Genomic DNA, 12,918 nt, shown 5'->3' with positions numbered 1-12,918 from the left:
TAAACTAGTATGTTTTGCTGGTACTCTATCTGCTACACATTTCCATCAAGCTCTTGACATCTCTTGGTTTATTAGTAGGATACATAGATTATTTCCTATAACACACAAAAGTCAATGTGCCACTAGAAGTCAGAAAAGATGTGATTTTGAAAAGACAGAGACTCCACATATATTTTTCTTGCTTACAGAAAATTTCCAAGACAAAGGGAATTATAAATCAAAGGGAAAACATGTAGAATTCTGTCAATGTTAAAACCAAAACCTCACTTTTAACATCAATAAATTTCTAGAGAAGTTTAGAGATGTTTTGTAGTTAGATTCTGGAATGGCCACTTGTATGGTTGGGTGTGAATATATGTGTGTATCAACTGCTATTTTTCTCTTGGTTATTATAGAATGAATAGGAAGCACACACAACACAACACACACAAGTTCCTTCCTCAGCTGAGTTCTCAAAAGGTTATTTGGTCACCCGCATCCACCTCGCCTCAGCTTCAGATTCACAGCCAACGGTTCCAGTGAAAAGAAAGCAAGTAAAAAGCAGGCGGACTGTGACTCTCCTTCCGACTTGGCTACTTCAAGTCAGGTAAAGAACGAAATAAATACACATCCACGCATGCGCGCATGCACACAGTCTCCCAGCAGGCACCTCCTCAATCATTATACATACTTTTCAATGGGGAGAGGATGTGGTCCAGACACAGAGAGTTTGTAGATAAACATGAGAAATTTTCTAAAAGCTTCAAAAAAAGGCCAGTGTGAGAGTAAACAAATGCATTTGTTTGAATTGATGGATTTGGAGACCCTTTTTCTCTCCACAGGCGTCAGCAGGCCCAGCTGCATAAGCTGTTTCTCTGTTAGAAGTTCCCAAGCATAAGGCTCATAAAACTGGATGGCAGCTCCATACACCTACAGAGCAAAAGAATTCCATTATAAGATTTGAGGGTGTTTTCTTAGTAATTTCTCTTTTTCTCTTATTGCACAGAAATATCTGCTTAGAATTCATGACAGATAAGTGAAAAGAAAAATCTCAACATTGCTGATGGGCATATAAAATGGTGTGGCTGCCATGGAAAACAGTCTGACAGCTCCAAACGTTAAATAAAGAATTACCGGTGACACAGGAAGTCCACTCCTGGGTATACAAGTATTCCCTGTTTTTGAAAGTTCACATTATGCCACTTCGCTTTTACAAAAGACCTACATTAGCACCTGTTTACCCTAACAGAAATAAATGCAAAAGGTATTTTCACTTTTACAAAAAAAGGCGAAAGGGAAAATAGCATTCAGCATTTGTTTGGCAGCCAGCATTATAGAGGCAGTATGCATTCCAGCAGCGAGAGTGGTATCACCAAGCTCCTTTCCAGGGAACCACACTCAGCATCTCCACATCAAGACCCCGTACTTTAAAAACTATGTCGGTGAACATCTATGCTCTATCTCAATTCATTTTGTGCTTCTGTTAGCAAGATGTGTCCTAAGATATCAGAAAAGCCTGAGAGAGATCATAAGGGTGTTATGCTTAACATAAAGTGACGTAATTAAGCGTTTTGATCATGAACTACTGAATACTGAAGACACCCTACATGTATTGAGCTCGCCTAGTCCACTGTTTGTACTATTTACACGAAGAGAGAAATTTTTTTTTAAATATATATTTACTGATTTCAGAGAGAGGAAGGGAGAGGGAGAGAGAAACATCAATGATGAGAGTCGCTGATCGGCTGCCTCCCACAGGCCCCACACAGGATCAAGCCCACAACCCAGGTATGTGCCCTGACCAGGAATTGAACCACGATCTCCTGGATCCTAGGTCAATGCTCAACCACTGAGCCACGCCTGGCCTGGCAGAAAGAATCTTGAAAGCTGCCAAAATTACTATTGGTTCTGTTAGTAACAAAGTGGTCTCCTTTAGTTGGAATCCAGTAATGGATAAAATGGCAAGTCAAGTGCTTGAGTAGACTGATGGGTGTACAAAACCTGGTGTGTATTTATCATATGATTCCTGCTTTTACTATACGTTAGTGTTATTTTAGGTTTTATGTGATATTTGGTATGGTTTGGTAGGTTATTTTGGAGATTTGGGAATGCTCAAAATTTTTTCCATATAAATTAATTATAACTGTTTCTTCACTTTACACCATTTTGTCTTGCAAAAGATTTGGAGTAGGGGAAACCTGTATACCCAAAAGAATTCAAAACAGGGACTCAAAAAGACATGTATACACCGATGTTCATAACAGCAATATTCACAATACCCAAAGGGAACAACCCAAATGTCCATCAACAGATGAATGGATAAACAAAATACAGTATGATGGAATGTTATTCATCCTTAAAAATAAATAAAATTCTGATAGATACAGCAACATGGAAAACATTATGATAAATGAAATGAGACCGACACAAACGGACAAATAATATATTATTCTATTTATATGAGCTACCTAGAATAGGCAAATTCATAGAGACAAAAAGTAGAATAGAGGTTACCAGGGACTCGGGGTGGGGTAAAGGGAGCTTCTGTTTAGGGTGATAAAAAAGTTCTCAAACCAGATAGTAGTACTTATACAAATCTTATAACTATTTAGTAATATATATCACATTAACCCTTGTCTTTACAGATACAACACTCCCAGATAAATTATTTCAAAGTGATCTCAGAGGTTTTTTAACAAGCATCTCTATGCGGTATTGTTGTTCTCTAGTGATCAAATCTGGTAACTCAAGTTTTCGAAGATCTTAAAATTTTCATTTATATTTATTGTTTTCAAATAAGAGAATTGGTTAAATGATTATTAAGCTAAAGAGTTAGCTTAGTTGTAAGCAATCCAGTTAATATAGTTAGCCTTCACTCAGTGAGTTTTTTACTATGTTCCAGATACTGTGCTGGATCTTAACTTTCATTATCTTTAATACAGTGGTTGTAAACTTGTAGCCTGTAGAATAAGGCCACCAATGTATTTTGTTTGAGCCACAAGAGTCAGCTCTGGTTAGTTATAATTTTCAATAAAATTGCATATTTTATCAAACTTCTTAAGAAAATTTTCAATTTTAAATTTCTACTATATCTGTAGTTTTATTTATTTTTTAATTTCTAATAGTATTTATTTCTGATATCCTTTTATTTTAAATTATCAGTCCATGTCATTATTACTGCTTTATACATGTTTTCAATTTTTGACTATTACAAATAAAGTGTATACATGTTTTTGGAAGATATATACATTCATACTTCCTGGGATATGCTTAGGCATATAATCACTGCGGACAGGGTTGCTTCTTTTCCTTGATAATAATGTAGAAGTTCTCTATCTATTTTCGATGAGACCGATCTTGAATACATGTACCACATTATTTTCTCTCAGCTTGGGCCTGCCTTTTCACTTTCTTAATGATGTCTTTGAATAAACAGATGTTCTTAACTCCAAAGAAGTGTACTATTTACCTTTTCTTTTATGGCTAGTGCTTTCTGCATGCTGTTTGAACTATTTTTACTTACTCCATATTAATATATTATTTTTCTTAGGACCTTCGTTGTTGTTGAGAAATTAGCCAATCTAATAGTTGTCCCTATGAAAGTAAATGTCTCTTCTTTCTACTGATTTTTGTCTTGGTGCTTCCTATATAAAAAGAGGTGGTTTTATATTTTTACTTTTTTCCTACTGGAGGTTCAGAGTATACCTTCAATCTACAGATTCAATTTTTCATCAACCCTGGAAAACTCTCAACTAACCAATTAGCTCATTATATATGCTGCCTCCACCTTCTCCGGTATCTCCTTCTGGACTTCATTAAATACCTATTGGTCCTTCTGATTCTACCCTGTACATATTTAAACTCCTTTTATGCTTTATGTTTTCTGTGCTGCATTTGAAGTGACTCATCTTCCACTTTATTAATTCTCCTTTCATGTATGTCTTCTCTGCTACTTAAACCATTCACTGAATTCAATTTTAAAAACATATTTTTCATTCCTAGGCATTTAATTCTTTTCTAATCTGTTTATTCATTTTTCAAAATATCCTACTCTTTCCTTGATGCTTTGAGCCCCTCTTTTAGGTCTTGAATCATTTCAATTATATATTCAATTTATAATATCCTTCATATTGTTATTCTTTCACTTCAATATCTTCAAGGTCTAATCCAGCTTAGTATTACAAGTCTCGTTGATTCTTCCTATGGTAACTATGTCTTCTAACTTTTACTATAGTTTCATTTTAAAGCCTGAGTTTTGGGGGTGTCCAGAAAGACTTTTATATTTGCTTCTGTAGAGGCTCCAGGGGTATCAACATCCTGATACCAATTTTCAGGTTGACCTTTCATCTTGGGCATTACAGTACAAATTTAAACCAAAATAATTCTGGTATTCTGTCCAAATAATCCTAACATTCAAATAAAACTTAAGTCATATTAACCATTTTACAGAATTAAAACATAAACAAAATAGGTTAAATACAAGAGAAAATATATGTACCTTTTCAGCAGAAGAACCTGTCAGGACAAAAGTTGAAAAAACTGGAAGTGGATATTTGGTTTGGGGATCCCAACATTCAATAGTAGCTCCCATAGGAAGGCAGAAGAGAGGTACAGATTCTGAAAGTGGAAATGACTCATAATCATCTTCCGGATATCTAAAAATTAAACCTTTTGGAGAGAGGAGACAATGATAAATTTTTCTAAATAGTTACTTTTCCATAAAGTATATGTGATACATTATTATATCTTAATAGCAAATTTCATCGAAATATTTATGCGTGAAATTTCAAAATCAATTTTTCTCTTGCCATATCAGAAATTAAAATAAATTAACAAAATATACTGTTTATTTTTTTGACCTATGGACTTTTAGTTCATAAAATGTATTAAATATACTACTTAAAACTCTACTCAACAGGATCACAAATCTTAATGTATTTTCTTCTACATACAACCAACATTTTATAGGAATGGTAAAAAGCACAGGAAAATTTACGAACTATTTCAGTTAGTCTTCTATAAAAAATTCAAGGAAGGGACAAATATTATAAAGTAACTCCAAGGAAACAGAAATTATCACAGCCTCTAAGCTCATCTTGAGAAGCAGTGTAAAAGGCATGCAACATGAAAAGTAAATGAGACAGAAAATCCTTTGTGACTGAGTACAGAGTATGTGAGACCAAGGAAGTGGGGGGGGGGGGTACTCTGAGAAGCATAACATAGCTCCTTCATAATAAAGTAACTACATGTCATTAGTTCATTAGCCTCTAACAGACCACATCCAAGATAAACAAGTGAAAATCAGTAGCAGATTTTTGAGTCCAAATTCAGTCTTCAAAACTCTGTATTCCAAAATATGTTTTATATAAAATACCTGAATACTTTCACAAAGCTTGTTTCTGTAAGGCTTTTTGTAAAGTGGCACTCTCTCCCCACCAAAAAAAAATGTATTTTAGGAAAATCACATACAATCAACACATTACAGCAAAGTGAACAGTATCACATTTTAAAATGATACTGAATTTGTAATTTTTATATTATAAATTAAATGGTTTAATTCATTAGTATGAATGTCTTTATGAGGACAATCAACATTTTTCAGATATAAATTTGCCTAAGTTCTTTGAAGTGAAACTTGATTACAAAAACTGCATGATCAAAAAGTATTTGACACAGTTTGTTTTCACAAAAAAGTATTCCAGTATTTCTCTTCTATTTACAACTGGAGCATACCTGTATTTTCAGTTTTTATCCCACCATACCAGCGGGATGAAGAGGTCACACTTAAATCTTTACAGCCCTTGACACTTTACTGTGCAGTAAGAATGTGGCGATAGATTTCTCAAACACTTCATGGCAGAAAAGTTTCTCAGGCCCTCCTCTCCTCCATATAGCTGATTCTTTGCAACAAGGGAGAAAGGAAGCAAGTCCACCTTTCATGGCAAGTAACATGTGGTTTCAAATCAGACACACAGAGATAAGAGAAGGAAATATAAGAAGTAAAGATGCAGTTTGACAGCTTTCTGATTGCCAAAATATAAAAGATCAGAGAGTAAGTAGGGTTCTACTTAATTGTTAAATCTATTAGTGTAGACTAAAAGCCTGCATGTTTATTCCACAAATGCTTGCTTGGGATGAAAGTTTCTATTTAATTAACACTTTTGGGGGTGGGGGAGACAATATTAACATATCCTGTAATGTGTAATGTACTTAAGAAAACTTATGCCTTTACATGCTAAAATTATAGATAATTCTGTTTATTAATAGATCAATTCCACAAACTACATAAGGGAGCACACACTGCCTCTCCTAACCAAATGTTAATGCACAACAGTAACTACAGTAATACAGGCAATTTTTTTAAATTTACTTACCAGCTTTATATGCTATTGAATTAGAAGCAGGTACAGACTTCTTATAACACAGAAACACACTGGAGCCCCACTGTAAAATATAAATTAGGTTTAAAAAAAGACAAAAGAGAAAAAATTTTCATTTTGTTTTATGTCTTCTAAAGATTCTGATTATTTAATCAGGGAGTCTATTTAAAACACATGTTTAGCAAAACAGACTATAAAGTATAAAATATAGCAAAACATGAAGTTGAGAACACTAGGAAAAAAGTAAAATAACATCGCCACAAATATCAAACTGACTTGAAGACAGTTTCAAAAAGTTCAGAATTCTGTAGTTATCCAGAAATGTCTATATTTGAAAGAGACAGAACAAAAGTGGAGTGGGTACCAGAGTCTGAACAAGGAAAGACTGGGGTCACTGGGGTGCTCTAAAGTCATTACCTCCAGAGGCAAACCTGTCCTGACTAATAGCCATGGGTGCATTAGACATCTCTGCCTATACCACCTTTAAGCTAATATTAGTTTGATGTAAACATATTTTTCAAAATAAATCTGACCCAATAGTAAACTTTAGTCTCATAAAACTATAAATCAAATGTATATGTTCAATTTTCTTCTTCATGAGAGCCCTTTTAAAAAATAAGTCTATAAATATTTCAAATAAATACATATAAGGGAGTCCCCACCCAGTCTCCCTGCAGTTGTCCTTAAAACCCTCTCCAAAAAAACACTGAAACCCAAAAGTTAATAAAACCTCTATATTAGCGTAACAAAAGCAGTATTAGCATGTACCTCCTACCCCCCCCCCCAAAAGAATTCCTGACTTTAAGTATCTATTTGCTGGGTGAAATTATTCTAAAGCATCAGATAGCTAAGGATTTTCAAAATTATTATGAATCATAAAAATTAGAGCTAAAAATAATAAAAACCATGAAAATACACAGTAAATTATATGCCCAATAATCAACAGGAATCCAAAAATTATCCTTTTTATAAAGTATCAAACTAATAATGAAACTTGATTCTTACCATTCCACAATTTAAGTTTTTGTCAACTTTGCAGAAAGTATGAGGAGGGGTTTCACCTTTACTGGTTACAATAACACATATATCAGTTACAGCCAAGGAATTCTGGGGTCGAACTGGAGAATCCCTTCGATAAGTGATAAAGATTCTTTGTGAAGTAGTTGAACTGTTGTTGACATTGGCACAGCGACCATAGGGTGTGGCTTGGATCACTTCACATCCTGCAATAAGCCTCTCTTTCCCTTCATATAGAACTCTGCATGGCAGGGAGGGAAGAAATAGATAAGTAAATAAATTTCAGGTTAATGTCGGTTCTTTTCTTGGGGGGAAAAAAAAAAAATTGGTCTCTATCTATTGTTTCCCAAATCTTAATTGCTAACCAAAAACAAAACTATTATTTTGGGAATTATACGTCTCTTTACTATTATTTCAACAGCTAGAATATACTTTTAAGAAGTGTAAATAGGATCAAAGAACTTGAGTTTTCATTGGTTATTACAAGAAACATATGAAACAAGGAAAGGGCAGCACTACAAACATGCTCAGGTCAATTCCTAGAGAACAAGTATTCAGATATTTTCACAAAATTTTCCTTCATAATTCCTGTCAAAATTTTACCCTCAGCCCAGCCGGCATGGCTCAGCAGTTGAGCATCGACCTATGATCCAGAAGATCAAGGTTCGATTCCTGGTCAGGGCACATGCCCGGGTTGCGGACTCAATCCCCAGTCGGGGGGGGGGGGGGGGGGGGGGAGTGCAGGAGGCAGCCGATCAATGACTCTCTCATCATTGATGTTTCCATCTCTCTCTCTCTCTCTCTCCCTTCCTCTCTCTGAAATCAATAAAGATGTATATTTTTTTAAAAAGTGCTGGAGAAAACTACTCATTTGAAGGTCAATGAATCTGATCAATGGAGGAAGGTAAGAACTTTGGATAGTAGTCTGATTCTTTATCTTAATATATCTGACATACAAAAATATATTACCCTGTTAAATTATACTTTATAGCATATTTAACATTATGAGGGAATACCAGATCTTACTTATTGTAACAACATACTTTCCAGAAAAGAACTATTATTTTTGTAAATACCTTATCTCAGTTTACAAATCAGTCAAAAAGGTCAAAAGTTGGACAACTGTGTTTCATATTTAAATGAGGTAGGTGCTCATCTTATAGTGGCTAATAGGTTTTCCAAACCTCACCAATGTGCTTAAGGGTGGGGGGAAGTGGGAGAGACAGGTCAGAACATTTAAGTCACCAGATATTAACAATTATTTGATCTGGAAAGAAATATTTACCATCATGATTAGTTAAAAGAAAACCATACATTCTAGCAAACCTGGATCAGTAAAATATTTAAAAGAAACTGGACGCCTTAGGGAACTGCAATATGTATACGAAAGAGCTACTTGCAACCTGAAAACACCTAAGTATAATTATCTAAATCATTATTTTATTTTTAAGTTGTGCCACTGAACCACAAGCAACAACAATCCTTCAGAGATTCACATCCTTTCAATTATGACTGTATGGCGGGGGTGGAGAGGAGGGTGTGAAAAGACGGCCTTTAAAGGATGGCTAAAGAGGGAACGGTAAGGGCCGCACCTAAGTCCCTGGCTGGTTTCCCTTCAACTGACATGGATATTATCAAAACTTTATCCTGCAGCTGTCCTTCTATGGATATTACCTATCTTAAGACAAGCACAGAGACAATGTTTAAACCTGAGGGTAAACCCATCACCTGTCCTGAACCACTCCGCCCTAACCAGCAACTGGCGTTTGCCCATCTTAGCCTCCTCTCCCCTTCTCAAAGGAAAGCTCCTCCCACTAAAGGCTAGTCCAACCACATACGCTGTTGATAGTATCCCTTTAGTCTGTTTCATAATTTTGTTCTATCAAATATCTCCTCTTACTCCTAAATATCAGCTCTTCCTTCTCCATTGGTTTCTTTCTTTCAATATAAAGATGTTCAAAGTTATTTATCCCCTGAGCCTTTTACCCAGCCTCCCCTCACCCCAAGCGTCCTAAAGTGCTGCTTCTGAGAATTTTGCTAAAATGCAGATTCTGATGCAGTAAATCTGGGTAGTGCTTTAGATTCTGAATATCTAACATGCTCCCAAGCCCTATGGACAATATGGGTCCATGGGCCACACCTTGAATAGCAAGGCCCATAACTATCTTCTCTTTTTCTTAAAGTCAAGCTTTCAAAAAGAAACCTCTATTACTCCGAGTGCCAATCATTTCTCAACCCTCTCTAACCTGGCTCCTGTAACCAATGATCCTACAAAGTTGTATGACCACCATCCTAATTGCATTGACTTGAAGGAAATTGATGGAAGCTAAACAGGGTGGGTGATACTAAAGGACTTAAACGGGTGCTGCTTAAAGGTTAAGTAAGATAAGGACAAATCATCCTTTGGCACTAGAAATTCAAATATAATGAGGGCCTTAGTATACTTTCACCAGAGCTCTACTGCAACACTGGAGGGGGCGATGAACAGAACAAGTGGCAGTAAAAGGCAGCAGCTTGTTACCTTCCTTAGTAGCACCTGAACAGCTATCAAAAGAATAACCAGCAACCAACTGCTTAAAAATAACTCATGGAGCCCAGCCGGGCGTGGCTCAGCAGTTGAGAGTCGACCTAGGATCCAGAAGATCAAGGTTTGATTCCCGGTCAGGGTACATGCCCGGGTTGTGAGCTCAATCCCCAGTGGGGGGCGTGCAGGAGGCAGCGGATCAGTAACTCTCTCATCATTGATGTTTCCATCTCTCTCTCTCTCCCCCTCTCCTTTCCTCTCTCTGAAATCAATAAAGATATATTTTTAAAATAATAATAAAATTATTAAAAAAAATTCATGGAACCATCGGGGAAATCTTTATCTGATGATGCTAAGAAATTAATCATTGTTTTGAGATGTGGTATTATGGTTACATAAAAAGACATTCAGAGAGAGATAAGAAAATCAATTGATGTAATACATCACATTAACAGAATGAAGAAAAAATCCACGATTGTCTCAATCAACAAAGAAAAGGCATTTAGCAAAATCCAACACATTTTCATGATAAAACTCTCTCATAAAAACAAGAATAAAGGGAACCTTCCTTAACATGATAAATGGCATTTATGAAGAGCCCACAGCTAACACCATATTCAACAGTGAAAGACTGAAAGCTTTCCCATAAGATCAGGAGGAAGACAAGAATGCCTGCTTTCAGCACTGCTATTCAACATCGTGCTCTATCTAAGTTCTAGCCAGAGCAATAAAACAAGAGGGGCAAATAAAGCACACTGCAAAGGGAGAAATAAAACTATCTCTATTTGCAGAGGACATGATCCTATTATTTTTAAAATGCACATGAAAGTGATTAGAGCTAATATATTCAGCAAACATGCAGAGTACAAGATTAACATATAAAGTTAAAATTCAGCTGTGTTTCTATATACCAGGAATGAACAATCCAAAAAAGACATTAAGAAAACAGTCCCATTTAGAGCAGAATCAAAAACAATAAAATACTTAGGAATAAAATTAATCAAGGAGGTGAAAGGCTAAAAGCCGCAAAACATTGTGAAAGAAATTAAAAAACACCTAAATAAATAGAAAGACCAATCATGTTCAGAGGCTGGAAAACAGTATTGCTATGATGGCAATACTCCCCAAATAGATCTACAGACTAAATCCAAACACCATCAAAATTCCAACAGGATGTTTTGTATAAATGGGCAAGCTGACCTCAAATACTTTCCAAGATACTCTCAAGTACCTATAGTATGTTTTTACTAACTGATGGTAATTGTAATAAACAGAATAGCATAATACATGACATGTATATATGGAAAAATACTGTAACTATTCTCATTTGGAAAAAATGCTTTTACAAAGAATGTTCATTAGCTGTGGATCAGACAGTAAATATCTCGTAACAACTACACTCCTTCTAAACTGTAAATACGCTCCTCGTGGCACTAAAAAAAATCACACAGCACAACTATATTTTTAAAAACAGGAATACTCCTTTGTTAAATAAGTTTAGGGCTTTGAAAAAACCCATCACATAACCCAAGTAGCTCCTTTTAAAAATACTGTCTTTTATTGTAGCTTCTTGTTCTTTTATGTTTAATTAATAAGCTTATCTGATCAGTACAAGAGAAAGGGAATCACATTTCAGGCTCTATGCCTTCATTTCAATATTCTTTTGAAAGAAACTGATCTAATGATTTAAATACAATGCAAAGAAATTCAGTAAGGGTGGATAGAGCTATGTAATATCTTACAATACTTGAACCTGAAGTAACAAATAATAGAACTATTGGGGATTTCAAATTCCTATTCCCATGCACCTTAAATAAATTTTTTCCCCTACACTAGAGCAAAAGAAAATAAGTCACGGTACCCAATGTCAATAAGGGGTGGCTTGTCTCTCCCTCTTTTATAACAGAGGAAAAGTTCTGGGCTTTTCAGACTTCCATAGTTCAAGTTTGCTTGGAGAGCTGATGGAGTGGCTTCAACACAGGTGTAACCTTCAGGTACTGTTTCCCCAGCTGATTTATTAATAACTGCAATGTCTGTAATTGGAGCTTTAGGTCCAGTTGACTTAGTATCTAAACGATTTATTTCTTGATCCAACAGAGTAGATGTATCAGTGAGACCTGCCACAACAAAGTAGTCCGTCACTCTTGGTCCTTTGTCTTCTATCATGGCTGCTATTATATTTCCTAGAAGAGGGGGAAAAAAATCGATTAAATAAAATACTTTATCCTGACTCTCTAAAATTAAAACACTCCTGAGTTAACAGTGAGCAACTAACCCACTCCCCAGCTGGATTTATAATCAAATCGTCATTCTGTAGAAGCCTGTTAGTATCATCTTGTGAGCTTTTACCTCCTAAAAAGTATAAATTTGCAGCACAAATTAATTTGTAAGGCTACTATGATCCTTTCACACGCCTAAGGCTCTGTTAAGAATATGTGGCTCAGTGGTTTGAGCATCACCCTGCACACTGAAGTGTCTCCGGATCGATTTCCGGTCAAAGGCACGTACCTGGGTTGCAGATTCGACCCCCAACCCCAGATGGAGCGCATGTGGGAGGCAATCAATCCATGTGCCTCTCACATTAATGTTTCTGTCTCTCTCTCCCTCGCTCTCTCCACCCCCCTCCCTCCATCCCTTGCACTCTCTACATACCAATAAAAAAAAATTCCTTAGGTAAGGGTTAACAACAAAATAAATATATATACTGTCAAGAGATGGGCTATGGTGCTTTCCTTTGAGCAAAATGCACTTAACAATAGTTAGACCATTTTAAAAATCATTCTCTTTAAGTTACAAAATTCCTATAACTAAGTTTTACATTTAAACAGAGTTCATCATGAATTAGTCAAGGTCTAACACAAAAAAAGAAAAATAATGGTAATAAATATAATTAAACCAGTCTCTTAATCCAGTTAGGAGTCTGTCCCTTATAGTTAAGAAACTTTATGTAGACACCATATAAACTATGTTTAGGAATCATTAAATATTTCATATATAAATACCAGACAGAACATAAAA

The 12,918-nt window shown here is 35.6% G+C and overlaps 1 protein-coding gene across 3 annotated transcripts in view; it reads right to left on the bottom strand.

The window, feature by feature from the left end:
- The window catches only part of DENND4C (DENN domain containing 4C), a 104,804-nt gene that overhangs the window by 68,522 nt on the left and 23,364 nt on the right, over positions 1-12,918 (bottom strand). For all 3 annotated transcript variants that reach the window (XM_081150524.1, XM_081150526.1, XM_081150525.1), the window contains exons 2-6: positions 11,762-12,083; positions 7,365-7,617; positions 6,354-6,423; positions 4,478-4,647; positions 671-909 (exon numbers count right to left, since the gene is read on the bottom strand). In XM_081150524.1, the coding sequence (XP_081006650.1) occupies positions 671-909; positions 4,478-4,647; positions 6,354-6,423; positions 7,365-7,617; positions 11,762-12,066 (1,037 nt within the window). In that variant the 5' untranslated portion in view covers positions 12,067-12,083. The remainder of the gene's footprint in view (positions 1-670; positions 910-4,477; positions 4,648-6,353; positions 6,424-7,364; positions 7,618-11,761; positions 12,084-12,918) is intronic.

Source organism: Miniopterus schreibersii, assembly GCF_964146895.1.
Source record: "Miniopterus schreibersii genome assembly, chromosome: 11".
NCBI classification, from domain to species: Eukaryota; Metazoa; Chordata; class Mammalia; order Chiroptera; family Miniopteridae; genus Miniopterus; species Miniopterus schreibersii.
This window is presented reverse-complemented; position numbering and strand designations above follow the sequence as displayed.